General features: G+C 48.1%; 1 protein-coding gene across 1 annotated transcript in view; it reads left to right on the forward strand.

Annotated features, from left to right (window-relative positions):
- The first annotated feature begins 4,810 nt into the window (after nucleotides 1-4,810).
- Nucleotides 4,811-17,621, forward strand: part of TES (testin LIM domain protein) — a 43,858-nt gene continuing 31,047 nt past the window's right edge. The window contains exon 1 of the mRNA XM_029074044.2: nucleotides 4,811-4,982. Within this exon, the coding sequence (XP_028929877.1) occupies nucleotides 4,956-4,982 (27 nt within the window). The 5' untranslated portion in view covers nucleotides 4,811-4,955. The remainder of the gene's footprint in view (nucleotides 4,983-17,621) is intronic.

Genomic DNA, 17,621 nt, shown 5'->3' on the forward strand with positions numbered 1-17,621 from the left:
AGCATTGGACTCCATTAAACAGATGATACAAGGATCATTATCATTATCAAGAGCTTGACAGTGCTCTGCACACAGTAAGCACTCAATAAATACGATTGAATGAATTACAAGAGCCGTCGTTAAAATTAAGTATAAATGATGTCTTTGCTATGACCAAATATTTCAGATTAAAAGTCCGGATCCTTAGTGTTTTTCAGGGAATCTTCCCCAGGTTGTTATCATCGAAATGGTCAAAGTTCCTATAGTCTTTTTTTAGAATGTAAATTTCTTGTAGGCATGGAACCTGTCTTGTGCATTTGTTGAAGCTTCCTAAGTCCTTAGTTCAGTGCATTGCACTCAGTAGGTGTTCAGTAAATGCTACTTCGACTACTGCTTCAGATTTAGGATGATTCTCTCATAACTAGTCCAGAGAATCTGGATGTAGTAGTAGTAATAGTATTTATGAAGCACTTACTGAATGTAGAGCACTGTACTAAGCATCTCAAGTAGATGAACTATTTATTGCTATTGTTCTTGTCTGTCCGTCTCCCCCGATTAGACTGTAAGTCCATCAAAGGGCAGGGACTGTCTCTATCTGTTACCGATTTATACATTCCAAGTGCTTAGTACAGTGCTCTGCACATAGTGAGCGCTCAAAAAATACTATTGAATGAATGAATGAATGAAGGCTATATGTGCATGAGACAGAACTAGTCTGGGAGCTCTTCAAGGACGGGGCCCAAGTTTTCTATTCCATTGTACGTTCCCACCTGTCTAGTATCGCACTCTGTATATCTCTAGAATGTAAACTCCCTAGACCGTAAACTCATTGTGAGCAGGGAATGTGTCTGTTTATTGTGTTATTGTACTCACCCAAGCACTTAGCACAATGCTCTGCACACAGTAAGTGCTCGATAAATACGATTGAATCCTAGGTACTCAACACTGAGGATGATGATGAAGTGCCCAGAACACTGTTCTGCCTACAGTAGGCACTCAGGATATTGTTCACTGGCCCTGATCAGGCTGTAAGACCACAGGGTCAAGCTAAACTTAGGCATCCCCCGCACAACTCCCAAATTCACCAATCATCCTAAACCCAGTTCAACCCAGTGACTTCAAAATGGCACCACCCAGTGTTTCTTTTTCTATGGGTTTATTTCATAATAATAATAATAACTATAACTGTGGCATTTGTTAGGCTCTTACTAGGTGCCAGGCACTGTACTAAGTCCTGGCTGTATACAAGCAAATTGGGTCAGATTCAGTCCCTGTCCCACATGGGGTTCACAGACCTAATCCTCATTAACTGAGACACAAAGTGTGAAGTGATTTGCCCAAAGTTGCGCAGCAGACAAGTGGCAGAGCCAGAATGAGCAATCAGGTCCTTCTGACTATAGACCCATGCTCTATCCACTAAGCCACACTGTTTCTCCTGATGGTATTTGTTAAGCACTGACTATGTGTCAAGCACTGTATTCATTCATTTATTCAATTGTATTTATTGAGCGCTTTCTTTGTTAGACCCTAAATTTACCAGAACTGTCAGATAGGGGCAGGGTTGGATCAGTTCCCGGGCAGGAAAATCCAACCCTCTGTGGGTCCTATTCTCTAGCCCTGACAGAAGGGTCCTCCTCGGCCTGGGTCCGTAAAAAGCCCAAACACTTTCTGAGTCTGACCCAACCACCCAACCTTCCCCTCAGGCCAGCTGAGGTATGTTTAGCAGCTAACCTACCAAACGAGCAACACTTCTCAGCTTTCGGTTCTGAAATCGGTCCTGTAGCTTCTGTTGGCCTGGGACTTCCCAGCTGCCTCAAGCTGAGAGAGGAACCTTCCCCTCACTCCTCCTTCTCCCTCTTACTACTCTTGTTTTGCCTCCTAGCTCAGATGTGAGGTGACCGGTCATCTGATTTTCGGGTGGTCTGCCCCTAGTCTGGTATTAATATGGCACCAGACTCCTTATGCCCAGAACTGGTATTTTCCAGACCCAGCTCCCATCCACAAGTTCCACAGCTTGGAATTGGTATTTGGGATCAGAGGGACCTGGAAAGGGAACACAAAGACCCTGGGAAAGTGGTGAGGCAGCCTGGCTCCACCTGGAGAATCAGTTTAAGTTTGGGTGAACTCTGCAGACTTCCACAAAATGACCCATATGATGTCATCACTTTAGGCCTCAGCCTCTCTCGCGAGCCACAGAATCTCTGGCATCTTTGCCACAGGGGTCACACTATTTGGAGGACGGAGAGGCAGTTGGGAAGGCGACATCCACATGGATGATTCTTAAGTGACACAAGAAGCTGGTCATAATAATAATAATAATGTTGGTATTTGTTAAGCGCTTACAATGTGCAGAGCACTGTTCTAAAATCGCTGGGGTAGATCCAGACTAAAATAGAGTCGGGGGAAGAGAGAATCTGAGACCAGGTGTCCGCTGGACAAACAAATCAGGAAATTGCAAGCTCTGACCAAATAATTCCAGCCCCAAATATCCCCCCTCACTTTTGCCTGAGTTAATGAGACCTGTTGAAGCAGGGGGCCAAGGAGTAAGAACTTCTAGCTTGAAAGAGACAACTTTTGTGGGGGAGCAGGCTATCAGTCAAGCAGTCAACTGCATTTATTGAGGCAAGAACTAAAGATTGAGGGCTCTTTTGTCCTCTTCCCTACCAAATTCCCCAAGCCAGTTTTCTCTCCACATCACTCCTCTCTGAAGCTTTTCTGGATTGATCGTCTCCCCCACCTGCCTATCTAGAAACCTTCCCCGACCAAGCCCTTATTTCCCCTACCTAAACTCCCCTCTTCATTGACTATGCACTTGGCTGTTGTACCCCTTAAGGACTCTGACGCTCACCTCAGCCCCATAGCACTTGTATATGTATCCTCTGTTTTGCCCTCCAGCTCTGAGGTATCTGTAACTGTCTGTCTCCCCTCTGATTTGAAAACTCCCTGTGAGCAGAGATTAAGTATTTCAACTCTAGTGTATTTTACCGAGCACTTAGTACAGTTCTCTGCACACAGGAAGCACTCAATAACTACCCCTGCTTGATTGTATATATCAAGAACAAATGGAACAAACTGGAATCACAGATAAAACACTAACATCCTTGCTGCTTTAATCCAGTTGATAATAACTGTCTCCATCCCTGGTTTGTCTCATTTACGGGAAGGCTAAGCTGATGATTCCGTTCCTGGGGCACGAGGCTTTGCCGTGGCTCCTTCATCTACCCTCGCGGGTCCTCGGTCCCTAACCTCTTCCCACGCTTCCGGGGAAGAGGTGTTCTCTGTTGCGAAAGCTGTTGCTGCGGGGTTCAGGCCATGACATATCCCTGCTGCTATGGTTATTCCCGGGAAGAGAAGTAAAGCTCATAACTGTGTTCAACCCGACTATCTTGTATCTCCTCCAGGGCTTAGAACAGTGCCCGGCACATAGTAAGCGCTCAACAAATACCACGATTATTATTATTATTTTTGCTGCAGCAGCGCGTGATGGTGGGCTGGGGGCGGGGGACCAGGTGTGGAGAGAGGGATACGATACTCCACGTGTCGGGGATGTGCAGGATGCGGTGGACTGTTACTTTCCAGCTAAGGGCCCAGTCATGTCCTCTCCTGCGTAAACACACCTTGGAAAAATCACTTAACTTCTCTGGGCTTCAGTTACCTCATCTGTAAAATGGGGGTTGAAACTGCGAGCCCCACATGGCACAGGGGCTCCTGTATCATGGTGCTGTGGATAGAGCGTGGGCATGGGAGTCACAAGGTCATGGTTTCTAATCCCACCGCCGCCACTTGTCTGCTGGGTGACCTTGGGCAGGTCACTTTACTTCATTTACCTCATCTGTAAAATGAGGGTTGAGACTGAGAGCCCCACGTGGGACAGAGACTGTGTGCAACCCAGTTTGCTTGTATCCACCCCAGCACCTGGAACACAGTAAGAGCTTAACAGATACCATTATTACTGTTATTATTGCAGGGACCGTGTCCAACCCGATTGGCTTGATTCCATCCCGGCGCTTAGTACAGCGTCTGGAACATAGTAAGTGCTTAACCAGTAGCACTATTATTGTTGTTATTGTAGGGACTGTGTCCAACCCGATTGGCTCGTATCCACCCCAGCGCTTAGTACAGCGTCTGGAACATAGTAAGTGCTTAACCAGTACCACTATGATTATTACTATTATAGGGACTGTATCCGACCCGGTTGGCTCGAAGCCACCCCAGCGCTTAGTAGAGGGCCCGGCCCCCCAGTAAAGGCTTAACAGATACCATCATTATCATCATAATGATGGTGATTCTCTTTATTGCCATTGTTTTTGTCTGTCTGTCTCCCCCGACTAGACTGTAAGCCCGTCAATGGGCAGGGACTGTCTCTATCTGTTGCCGAAGTGTACATTCCAAACGCTTAGCACCTAGTAAGCGCTCAGTAAGTACTATCGAATGAGTGAATGGTTATTATAGGAAACCGCAGCTTCCAGGACCGGGCTGAGCGAGCTCATCCGCGTTCACACAGTCGGGGGACGAGGTGCAAAGTGGCCCCAAGAGGGGGGCGCGGCGGGGGGCAGGCAGGGTCCTGGGGGCCCGGAGGGGGGCGCTGCCGAGCCCAGGCGGAGGCGGCCGGAGGGCGGAGGGGGACGGGGGCGGGGCCGGCCCGCACCTGGCTCGGGGGGGAGGTGTCGGGGGCGCGCTGCCATTGGTCGCCCCGCCGGGCCGCCCGCCCGCCATTGGCCGCCCCGCCGCGCCGCCCGCCCGCCATTGGTCGCCCCGCCGCGCCGCCCGCCCGCCATTGGCCGCCCCGTCCCCTTTGTTCCCTCTTCGCTCCGCCCGCCCCCCTGCGGCCGCCGAAGTTTCCAATCGGCGAGGTCGGCGCCCGGACTGTCCGCGAAGCGCTGCGCCGAGGGAGCCAGCCGGAGGAGGTGCCGCCCCCTCCTCCCTAAGGCCCCGCACCCGGGACCCGCTGCCGCTGCAACTGCCAGGGCCGGACCATGGACCTGGAGAGCAAAGTCAAAAAGGTGAGAGGGAGAGAGAGGGAAGGAAAGGCGCGGGCGGGCGGGCGGGCATCGGCTCTGCAGGTGCCGGCTCTGCCCCTTGGCAGCTGCGGGCGAGTCACTTCGCTTCTCTGGAGAAGCAGCGGGGCGAGTCGGAGGGCATGGGTTCCAATCCCGGCTGCTCGTCAGCTGTGGGACTGCAGGCAAGTCACTCACTTCATTAATAATAATAATGTTGGTATTTGTTAAGCGCTTACTATGTGCCGAGCACTGTTCTAAGCGCTGGGGTAGACACAGGGCAATCAGGTTGTCCCACGTGGGGCTCACAGTCTTCATCCCCCTTTTACAGATGAGGGAACTGAGGCACCGAGAAGTGAAGTGACTTGCCCAAAGTCACACAGCTGGCAAGTGGCCGAGCTGGGATTCGAACCCATGACCTCTGACTCCAAAGCCCGTGCTCTTGCCACTGAGCCACGCTGCTTCTCTACACTTCACTTCACTTCTCCGGGCCTCAGTGGCCTCATCTGGAAAATGGGGATGAAGACTGGGAGCCCCTCGTGGGACCACCTGATGACCCTGGATCTCCCGCAGCGCTTAGAACAGTGCTGTGCACATAGGAAGCGCTTCACAGATACCAACATTGTCCTCCTCCAGGGAGGGAGCCCCGCCGGAGGAGGGGAGGAGGAGGCGGCTTGTCAGCTGTGTGACTGTGGGCAAGTCACTTCTCTGGGCCTCAGTTCCCTCATCTGGAAAATGGGGGTGAAGACTGGGAGCCTCACGTGGGGCAACCTCATTCCCCTGTGTCTACGCCAGCGCTTAGAACAGTGCTCTGCAAGTAGTAAGCGCTTAACAAATGCCAACATTATTATCCTTCCTGTGTCCCTGATGCCTCCTAGATCTTGAGGGGGCAGTGGTGGGGGGTTTCCGCTTCTCCTCCACCCTCACCTGCCCAGATTCCCCTGTCTCTGGGGGCTGGAGTCCCCTTGCCCAGAGAGGAGAATCATCATCATCATCATTATGGTATTTCTTAAGCGCTTACTATGTGCCCAGCACTAAGCACTAATAATTAGGGTATTTCTTAAGCGCTTACTATGTGCCAAGCACTGTCTAAGCACTGATAATAATTATGGTATTTCTTAAGCGCTTACTACGCGCCAGGCACTGAGCAAGTCAAGTTCTAAGCAAGTCACTTCACTTCTCTGCGCCTCAGTTACCTCCTCTGTAAAATGGGGGTTAACTGGGAGCCTCACGTGGGACAACCTGATGACCCTGTATCTCCCCCAGCGCTTAGAACAGTGCTCTGCACATAGTAAGCGCTTAACAAATGCCAACATTATTATTATTATTATAATCATTATGATATCTGTTAAAGCGCTTACTATGTGACAAGCACTGCTCTAAGCGCTGATAATAATCATTATGGTATTTGTTCAAGCGCTTACTACATGGCAAGCGCTGTTCTAAGCGCTGTGGTAGATACAAGGTGATTAGGTGGGGCACGGTCCCTGTCCTACATGGGGCTCACAGTCTCCCCATTTTACAGATGAGGGAACTGAGGCCAGGAGAAGTGAAGTGACGTGCCCAAGGTCACACAGCAGACAAATGGCCGAGCTGGGATTAGAACCCAGGATACCGGCCGACCCGCAGAAAAGGTCCCCCGCCAGACTGTGAGCTCGTTGTGGACTGGGAACATGTTTAGCGTTATAGTGTACTCTCCCAAGCGCTTAGTACAGTGCTTCGCACACAGTAAGCGCTCAAGAAATACGATTGAGTGAATGAATAAAAAGGCTGGCCAGTGGAAACGACCAAATCGTTTCTCCAACGCGAATCTGCAGGAAAATGCGTCCTCCTAATTACCACCCAGGGAGGTGAAATCCGAGAACTGTTGAATGCCCTAGTTGGATCTTTTATTTTTTTTTTTCAGACCATCCTCAATGACGAGGGGTCGTCTATGGAGGCCCCAACCTGGGAGAGGGACTGTGTCCAACCCGATTTGCTTGTATCCACCCCAGCGCTTAGTACAGTGCTTGGCACATAGTGCTTAAATGCCATTTTTATTATTATTATTATTACGGACCCAACCGCATCGCTCATTATGGGCAGGTAACATGTCTGCTGATCTCGTATTGTCCCCTTTCAAGCGCTTAGAACAGTGTCCTGCACAAATAAGTGCACAATAAGTACCATCGATCAGGTCGAAAGCTGACTTCCTGGTTTCTGTGCTTAGGCTTGAAGTGTTGCTAAAGGCTTCTTGATTAAAAATGCGTGTCTTCCTTCCTGCTGATAAGGATCTGGTGTGAAGGAAAGTTTTTGGTTTTTTTTTGCAAGTCACTGAAATGAGTGTTCTTGGAAAGAACTCTTCATTCTTGTTTGTTTTTCAGGATTAGAAACTGCATGCTAGCAGTCGTGCCCCAGATTCTTGTGGTATCCGCAGCTGGCTCTGCGAAAAGATTCGCAGCCCACCTATTTGTAATTATTTGCTAAAAAGTTAATCAGTAGTAGTTATTGAGTGCTTACTTTAAGCAGAGCACTGTACTAAGAGTTCGGGAAAGTACAGTACAAGAGAGTTGGTAGCTATGATCTCTGCCCACAAGGAAATTACAGCCTACACCGGGAGACAGACTTTCAAATACAGCTAGGGAAAGTAGTATAGTATAAGGATATATATGTATATAAATGCTGTGGAGAGTATCAAAGTGCTTAAGAGGTTCACAGTTAAATGCAGAGTTGACACAGTTTGGGGTGGGGGAAATGAGCTTGATCCGGGAAGATTCCTGGGAGGAGAGGTACCAACATCGATTTGAAAAGCCATTCAGTCCTTGGAAGGGTAAATATTATTGTAGGAAAGGGAGAAATCATTTCTTTTAAATACTAATCCCAGCCCTGCCACCTGCCTTCTTGTGAGTTCATACAAAAATCTCTTAATTTCTCAGTGACTCAGTTTCTCCATCTGTAAAATAGGATTCACTACTTGCCCCGTGAGGGACTGTTAGCAGTGTGGCTTAATGGACAGAGCACACACCTGGGAGTCAGAAGGACCTGAATTTTAATCCTGGCTCTGCTCCTTGTCTGCTGTGTGATCTTGAGCAAGTCACTTTACTTCTCTGGGCCTCAGTTACCTCATCTCTAAAATGGGGATTGAGTATGAGCCCCATGTGGGACAAGGACTGTGTCCAACCTGATTGATTTGCATTTATCCCAGCACTTAGAGCAGTGCTTGGCACATAGTAAGTGCTTAACATTAAGTGCTTACCATATACCATCATTATTATTTGAAACTTCTTGGAGCATTTTGCTTTCTCTTTAGAAAACTGTTACCTCTTTAGCATTTTGGGACCTGTCAGTTTGCAAACATAGTGCAAATCCTTACCAAAGAGAAATTCCATCTGAGGAAGTCACTAGTTGCTTTGAACACTGTGCATGTTTGTCTATGCCACAGTGCGTGCCGTTGCCAAGACAAGCCCATGGACTCGCAAGGTCAGTATGGAATCTTGCTTTCTGCTACATGATGAAGTGAATTGTTGGAAGTTTATCTTTTCTGCCTAACCCCATTTTTTTCTCTCCATCCTACTTGTCTCCAAACTCTTGTCTGTTCCCTTTTGTTGTTGAGTTCATCAGAAAGGAGCCAACTTGAATGTTGGCCCAAGTTTTCAGAATTCCCCAGCTGTATCTTTGTAAATTGAACTTGATGTTGCATTTTAGAATATTTTGCTTCTTTTCTGGCCCCCAAAACAAATGGGAAAATCTCCATGATCTCATAAAGAATTAGCCACAGATGTGAGCCACTTAAATATTCCTTTGCCCACCATCTTATTGGTCTCGCATCCCCACCCCATCTTCACAAAGTGGTTGGTGGATGTGACCAATCTTCCCCTCCAGGGAAGGGGAGATGTGACACTCCTCCCCACCCCCCACAGGTAGATTGATTTGTTTGGTTATGCCAATTCTTCTCATCTGAAGCTTTCTTGGTCCTCTTTCTAAGAGATGGTTCCTGGCTGGAAGGAGAAAGAGTATCTGCTTGCTCAGAGGGAAGAGACTGTAGCCCTAGATAGTCTCACTCTCCCAAGTGCTTAGAACAGGGCTCTGCACACAGTAAGTCCTCAGTAAATACAGTTGATTGATTAGGGAACAATTCCTGGTAGTCCTGTCGTCTTGTGAATATGCTATAAGGGATAGCGGGAGTGCCTTTAGAGTCCTTCAGGCGGCCTGGACAATCCAGGGCAGGCAGCAGCAGGCCCAGTGAGAGCAGATCTGCCACGGGAGTGCCAGCGCCTTGGAGGCGGTTGCTTCTCTAGGGCTGTGGTCATCGGACCGGATGGGTGGGTTGCTGGGAGCCAGCCAAGACCCGATCTCCAGCTGCCGCTGTCATCGGCCTCCCGAGTCTGCCAGGCACGCAGGTGCCGCTGGGGCCACAGGTCATTCCTGCACAGATCCAAGCCTCTGGGAGGAGAATTCATCTGCAAGCCCACAATAGGGATTGGGCTGGATCAGCCCTGCTTTTACTTCTCAGGTCTTGGTGCCTCCACAGTGGGACAAATCTGCTTGGTTCCAGCTTCTAAAGCACCTTGAATTTTCAGGCTATTCTGACCCCAGACAAGTTGAGCTCTTCCCACATGACCAGGAAAGCCCCTTCCACTTATTTCCCGCCCTCCCCCCCGCCCCGCCAACACCCTCCCCTATTGAACTCTCTTTTTCAAATCTAGTGAGAGTCTGTTGGCTGAAATAGATCCCAGATGAATGCATTCCCAGGAATAAAACCCTCTAAATGGATCCCCAAAGGATTTTCCTAAACCCAAGCTGCCCACTGTCCCGCCGCTGTGGATGAGGGAGGAGACACGGGGTTTAAGCTATCTGTCGGCAGTTCTCGAGGCATCAGTCCTCGGAGTGATTGGTAGATTACAATCCTCAGTCTGGAATGCGTCCCTTTGGGCTTCGATGACTCATGAGCCAGCTGGGCAAAGACACTAACCAGCCTCAGGTTTTATGCCAAACTGGAAAGAATGCCTGCCTTTACTGATGGAAATTGGTCTGTCATCCTGACCCACCGATGAACCCCTCCCCACCCCCAGAATGAATCAGGAGGTCCCCTGCTCCTCTCGCTGCCTCTGGCATAACCCTGGAAGGGAAATCACTCTGAGTAAGGGTTTCCTCTCCAGGGCTGAGTTGAGAACATCACGTTGATGTCGCTGAAAAATAATGATACTTGTTAAGCGCTTACTAGGGGCTAAGTGCTGAGCTGGTTGCAAGACAATCGGATCAGACCTGATCCCTGTCCCACATGGGGCCCGCCATCTAAGTAGAAGGGAGAACAGGCATTGAATCCCCATTTAACAGAGGATGAATCAGACACAGAGAACTGAAGTGACTTGCCCAAGGGCACACAGTGGGGAAGTGACAGAACGGGTATTAGAACACAGGTCCTTTTGACTCCCACGCCTGTACTCTTTCCACTAAACCATGCTACTTCCCAATAGGACATCTCCTTTGTTGGTGGCAGAGCTGGAAGACTATCAGCGAATTTAGGATTAGCAAGAAGTAGGAAATAATCATTGTGGTATTTGTTAACCGCTTATTACGTGCAAGATGTTGTACTAAGCCCTGGGGTAGATCCAAGGTAATTGGGTTGGACACAGTCCCTGTCCCACATTGGGCTCACAGTCTTAATCCTCATTTTACAGATGAGGGATAACTGAGGTACAGAGAAGTGAAGTGACTTACCCAAGGTCACACAGCAGACAAGTGGAGAAGCTGGAGTTAGAACCCGGGTCCTTTTAACTCCCAGGCCCATGGTGTGTCCACTGGGCTATGCTGCTGGAATAAATAGAAATAGCACATAAATGTGGGGGGAGGGTCCCCTCTCCACAGGAATCCCTCACCTTTAGAGACAAAGTTTGCTTTCTCCGATGATGGATAGAGCCTTCCAAGCGGCCGCATCCCTGCTCCTGAGCTGCTAAGCCCTTTTGCAGATGAGCTACTTCTCAGTTAGGTAAATTGCCACTCTGGCTTCCTCCGATCCGATCGGGGTTACCCTTAGTCACTTCTTCATCTCTCACCCTGTAGTCAGCATTAGGTTGTCATATGTAGCATTGAACTGTCTTTGAGAGAGAGCCCTGTACCTTGTGAAGAGTGCAGTATTGGAGTCAAAATATGGTAGGCATTTTGACTCAATGGGGAGAATGGATAGAGCGGGAGTATATCCCGAAAGAGTGGTATAAAACCTCATAACAGTTTTCCTTCAGAGAACAGATCCACAGAGATATCAACTTCGCCCAGGTTCCCTCCTCATCCCCACTTCCCCTGCCCCTTTACACTTGCTAATTTACCTCCAATGTCTCCCCTGACAAGGGTGGGAGGGAAACAGCACCTGTTATCATGTATAATTCTTATCCCAAGTAGCCTGACAAGCTACTGCTTGCATCCCAAGGCACCTAAGCTTCTCCAATTCTTCCCAGTTCATGGTAAATGAGAGGAGAGCATGGGTTGAAAATAGCCATCTATTGGATAAAGATAAAGATTTTCTTCCCTGAACTTCTAAATTTTCTGTTGTTTGGAGGCTACTTCCCTCCCAAATTTGCAGTCCTATCAGTAGTGTTGAATGTTTACCAAAAGCAGATCATTGTACTAAGTGCTAGGAAGAGTACAACACAGTGGAGTTGGTAGATTTGTTCCCTGCCTGGAAGGAGTTTACAGTCTAGATAGGGAGACAGACATTAAAATGAATTGTGGATATATATGTAAGTACTGTGGGGCTGAGGGTGGAGTGAATATTGAATGCTTAGAGGACATCTCCAAGTGCATAGGAGACTCAGAAGGGAGAGAGAGTTGAGAAGGGAGTCCAATCCTGTTGGAAGAGAAGGAAAAATACTAGAAGGGAGGACAAGACCATTAGAAAAAGAAAGGCCCTATAAATTTCTGAGGAGCAAAATGAAAAAGTGACAGACTGTTCTGGTTGGAAGATCCAAAATTACAGGCGTGTTTCCTTGTGAAAGTCTGAAAATGTTTCCTAAACGTGTGCCTCCGTCTAAACCCACACCCAAGTGTGTAATCTTGATTTTCTTTGGGATGAAGTTTTGAGACCTCCTGAACATGAGGGTTAGTTTTTTTATAAATGGTATTTATTACTGCATACTAAGTGCCAGGTACCAAACAAGGGTTGGGATAGAGATACAAGATCATCAATTTGAACACAGTCCATGTCCCACATGGGACCCAGTCTTAATCCTCATTTTACAGATGAGATTACTGAGGCACAGAGAAGTTAAGTGACTTGCCACACAGCAGGCAAGTGGAGGAGTCGGGATTAGTACTCAGCTCCTCTGATTCCCGGGCCCGGGCTGTTTCCAATAAGCCACACTGGTGTTCTCAGACTTTTTGTTTCAGTTTAACAATTTGTGCCAAGCAGATCTGATGTGCCAAGTCCGATTTGATTGCTGCTGCTTGAAGTCACATCCTCGCTGACCCACTGAATTTCTCTCAGGGATATGCTTAGCCGTCTCAGGCTGGGTTACCCCGGCAATGAATAGATACCCCCCTGGACCAGCGTGGTTTGGGAGGGAAAATCCTATACTGGTGCGTTTTTGGAAACAAACCTCACATTTTCCATCTTCACTGGCTCTTTGTGACATTTTAGTGAAATCCTTGTGAAAATTCCCTTTTCACAGGGAGACACTGACAATGCCAGCTAAGGCTGAAAGAGGAATTGTGCACACTGTCCCAAAGAATCTATTCATGTTAACTATAAAAGATCAGAGAAGAGGCAGAAACCCCTCCAGCAATGGTAACATCTGGCCGCAATGTGCGCAAACGATTGTGTCCCAGTAGTTCATCCAAAGGCCGCCCAGTCATCCAGTGTAGGAAAAGAGATGACTGTAAGAATCCCAGAAAATCCAGAGTATCAATCATATTGTGTTGCCTAGTGTATAGAGCATGGGCTTGGGAGTCAATAGGTCCTGGGTTTTAATCTCAGCTCTGCCAATTGCCTGCAGTGTGACCTTGGGGAAGTCACTTCACTTCTGTGCCTGCTACGACATCTATAAAATGGGGATTTAGACTGTGAACCCCATGCGTGACAGGGACTGTGTGCAACCTGATTTGCTTGTATCCATCCCAGCACTTAGAATAGTGCCTGAGACATAGTAAGTGCTTAAGCAATATCACTATTATTATATTGAGTGCCTACTATGTGCAGGGCACTGTACTAAGCACTGAGGAGAGTACACAATACAAAAATAAACACATTCCCTATCCACAATGCATTTACAGTCTACTTACAGTCTAGAGGATAAGCTTACTGCCTAGACTCCTCATGTTCATATTTTTCTGCTGATCTTTTTGGACTAGAGTCTCTATGTCATTCAATACGCTGGGACAGGGGGCTGAGGAAAGCAAACAGAGCTTTACTTTGATTAGACATTTATTCTGAGGAAGGAGTGGTGTGGTTTTTCTTTAAGGATTCAGAGCTCAGTGTGTGTCTTGACCTCTGAAGGTGGAATGATGTGTCACATGAGAACTGGGGGAAAGTCCCCAGACAGAGCAGCAGCTTTGCAAAAAAATGTTTGCAAAAAGGCTCTGTGCTTAAGACAAATTTCCCTTTAGGAAATTGGCATCTTTATTCGAGGAGTTGTAATATGCTTACCTGCTTTGTGTTGGCTTATGACCTATAACCACCTCCTCTCACCTTGCCGTGACAAGGGCTCCCTTCTGCCCTATCCCCACTTCTCTTGTCCCCAGCGCTAGTGGCATAGTATCAATCGCTTGTATTTATTGAGCACCTTCTGTGTGCAGAACACTGTACTAAGGCACTTGGTAGAGTACAGTATAACAGAGTTGATATTATTAATGGTATTGAGCTCTTTCTGTGTGCAGAGCACTGTACAAACCACTTGGGGAAAGTACAATATAACAGTCATCATAATAATAATTATGGTATTTGTTAAGCGCTTACTGTGTGCTAAGCACGATTCTAAACACTGGGGTAGATTCAAGGCAATCAGGTTGTCCCATGTGGGGCTCACAGTCTGAATCCCCATTTTGCAGATGAGGTAACTGAGGCACAGAGAAGTTAAGTGACCTGCCTGAGGTCACAAAGCAGACATGTGGCAGAGGTGTAATTAAAACTCAGGTCCTTCTGACTCCCAGACCCGTGCCCTATCCACTAGGCCTCTCTGCTTCTCAAGCGGGGTTGGGACAGAGTGAAAGAATTTGGCTTCCTAGGATGGCAGCTGAGAAGCAATTTGCTTCATCCTGGAGTCCCGGATAATAATGTTGGTATTTGTTAAGCGCTTACTATGTGCAGAACACTGTTCTAAGCACTGGGGTAGATACAGGGTAATCAGGTTGTCCCACGTGAGGCTCACGGTTAATCCCCATTTTTTACAGATGAGGGAACTGAGGCACAGAGAAGTGAAGTGACTTGCCCACAGTCACACAGCTGGCAAGTGGCAGAGTCAGGATTCGAACCCATGACCTCTGACTCCCAAGACCAGACTCTTGCCACTGAGCCACGCCCGTCTGTACCGACGTGAGGTTGGATTCCAGCATCAGGGCAGTGTGCCGCCCCTGGCAACGAAGGGTCTCATTTGAATAGTCCCCAAACTGCTTCTCACTTTACGGTACTGAAGCATCTTGGTCTGCCTGGAGTTGAAGCAACAATCTCGTTTTGTCCCCATGGACTACCTGACAGGTCAAGAGGGGGCCTCTGGTACCTTCTGCCTGCCGGGTAGGTGACGGGAGTTCAGTGGAACGCAGCCAGCCCCCAGTCACCTGGGCATCAGTCTAATCTGGTTTTAAAGAGAAAGCAAAATGAAACAGCATGGCTTAGTGAAAAGAGCACAGGCTTGAGAGTCAGAGGGCATGGGTTCTAATCCTGCCTCTGCCTCTTCGGGCAAGTCACTCATCTTCTCTCTGCCTGTTACCTCATCTGTAAAATGGAGATTAAGACTGTGAGCCCCATGTAGGACAACCTGAGAACCTTGTATCTACCCCAGCGCTTAGAGCAGTGCTTGGCACATAATAAGCACTTAACAAATACCGTAATTATTATTATTATTATCAGTGATGTCATCTTTTTTTTTTCTTTTTTTTGTCCTTTGTGGAATTTTTCAATCAAGTGCTTATTCTGTGTCACTCATACTGAGCCCCAGGTGGGACGGGGACCGTGTCCAATCTGATTATCATGTCTGTACACCAGAGTTTAGCACAGTCCTTGGCATATAGTAACCACTTAACAAGTACACTAATAATCATCGTCAATCAGATCAGACACAGACCCTGTCTTCCTTGGGACTCTCAGTCTAAGGGAGAGGGAGAACAGGGGCATGGAGGAAATAAGTTGCCCAAAGTCACCTGACGGGTAAGTGGTGGAGCTGCGATTAGAACCCAGGTCTCCTAGCCCACCCCTGTGCTGTTTCCACTAAGCCAGGATACAGCCTTAAACTCTGTTGCAGGGGTTTGGCTTAAAAATCCTACTGACCCCATCAATTCCTTCATGCCAGCGATGCCTGGGAAATCCCTGTAATCTGATTTTTCCATCTATTTGTAGCAGTTTACCAACACAGAAAATGTGCCGTGACCCAAGCGTTCACACCCACGGTCCTTGCAGATCTGAGGGACTTCTCCAAAAATATCAAGGTTGCTTGGCAACCCCATCCTCCATCTTTCACTTGGGTTTGCAGGGTACTTCCTGACACCAGCACACTTATGTTCATATCCTTGTACTCTCCCATTTCCCCTATCCAACATTTATTATGTTGGTCTCCCCTCTCGCAGTGGACAGGGAATGTCTACCCACTCATATTGTACCCTCCCAAGCACTTAGTATAGTGCTCTGCACACAGTAAATGCTCCATAAATACCATTTATTGATTGTGGTGCACGCACTAAGTGCTTAATAATGGGTTCTCACTGATGCAGGTGAAGCAGTCCAACCCATCCAAAGGTGGATCAGTCCAGTTCAGCGCGGAAGAAGCATTTTGTTTCACTCTTTCAAAGGACTTTCATTTCTGCCGATTCCCTCCTGATCCAAGAGGGTGGGGATTGTGTCTTCTTCAAGCTGAGCCTGGTAAATTCTAAATGAATGAAGCCTGGATAACAGAAGCAAGGAACTTTTTATTCCAGCCTGAAAGGATCTCCGTCTCTTACGTCTCTTCCCTAGGGAGAGCCTGGGACGCGGCTCTGGGTTTTGCATTTCACCCTTACTGCGGTGGTCAAAACTAGGAATGGTCTGGGTTTCGGGTCCCCAAACCCTACCTGGATTCCTGCTAAATCATTTGAATTTGGTTAAACGGTTTACACTCTGGAAACTTCAGGAAGTCCTGGCCCCTTGGGCCCCCTTCTTGTTCCCCAATTCCTACCTCCGGGAATGTTGTGAGTGAGCAACTTAATTTCATCAGGGATGTTTTCTCCATTAAGTGTATGTGCGGCATTCTCAGCTCACCACAGGTTTTCATAACCAAAACAGGTTTCTTTTCTCCACCTTTGGCTTTGGGTCTGTTCTCTTGGAATCTGGATGTAGAATCCTTATAAGAAAACAGCTTTCCACTGAAGAGTCCGGCAATAGATGAACAGGATGGTCAGAAATAATCAATCAGTGGTATTTGAGTGTTTACTATGTGCAGAACACTGTACTGAGTGCTTGGAAGAATGCAATATAGTAGAGTTAGCAGATGCATTCCAGCCCACAGTGAGGGTTCAGTCACACTCTCTGCCTTTTGGGAAGGGGAGCTCTTCATTCAATCTTATTTATTGAGTGCTAACTGTGTGCAGAGCACTGTACTTGGGCTTTTGAGTGTTGTAAACCCCTGGAGGGCAACCACTCTGTGGTCTGATCTTCAGTGGGCCCAGGGTGGTATGACACTGCTTGCTGGAGATACGCTCATTCCCTTGAGTCAGTCTAGATCCTCTGACATCTACCGGACCCGAATCTCCTCTTGGAATGTCGGGGCCATGAGAAATCTTCAACATGTGCACTTAATGGGTTAAATTAGACCAGTCTCTGAAATCTTACCTCATTGCAGCATCCCCGGGTGGTTTATATGAAGTCACCACAGTGAGGCAATTTATCCTTTCCTGCCTTAACTCTGCCCTCTCCTCCGCCAGGCAAAACTTCTTCTCCTCCCTCATCGACACCCATGCCCGTTACCCCTGCCAATTGTTCCGGACCTTTAACTCTCTCCTTAGGCCCCCTGTTCCTCCCCCTCCCCCATCTCTCACCCCCAATGATCTGGCCACCTATTTCATCACAAAAATCAACACAATCAGGTCTGAGCTCCCCAAAGTCACCTCTCCGCCTCTCCCCTCCCCCCCACCAACCCTCTCCCCTACTTTTCCATCCTTCCCTGCAGTATCCTCAGAGGAGATCTCCTCCCAAGTGCCACCCCCTCCACCTGCGCCTCGGACCCCATTCCCTCTCACCTTATTAAAACCATCGCCCCTGCCCTCCTCCCTTCCTTAACTTCTATTTTTAACCACTGAATCTCCAATGGCTCCTTCCCCTCTGCCTTCAAACATGCCCACGTCTCCCCCATCCTAAAAAAACCTCCTCTTGACCCCACTTCCCCCTCCAGTTATCACCCTATCTCCCTACTACCCTTCTTTTCCAAAATCCTAGAACGAGTCGTCTACAATCGATGCTTAGAATTCCTTAACTCCCATTCTCTCCTAGAC

Source organism: Ornithorhynchus anatinus, chromosome 10, assembly GCF_004115215.2.
Source record: "Ornithorhynchus anatinus isolate Pmale09 chromosome 10, mOrnAna1.pri.v4, whole genome shotgun sequence".
In the NCBI taxonomy this organism is placed as follows: domain Eukaryota; kingdom Metazoa; phylum Chordata; class Mammalia; order Monotremata; family Ornithorhynchidae; genus Ornithorhynchus; species Ornithorhynchus anatinus.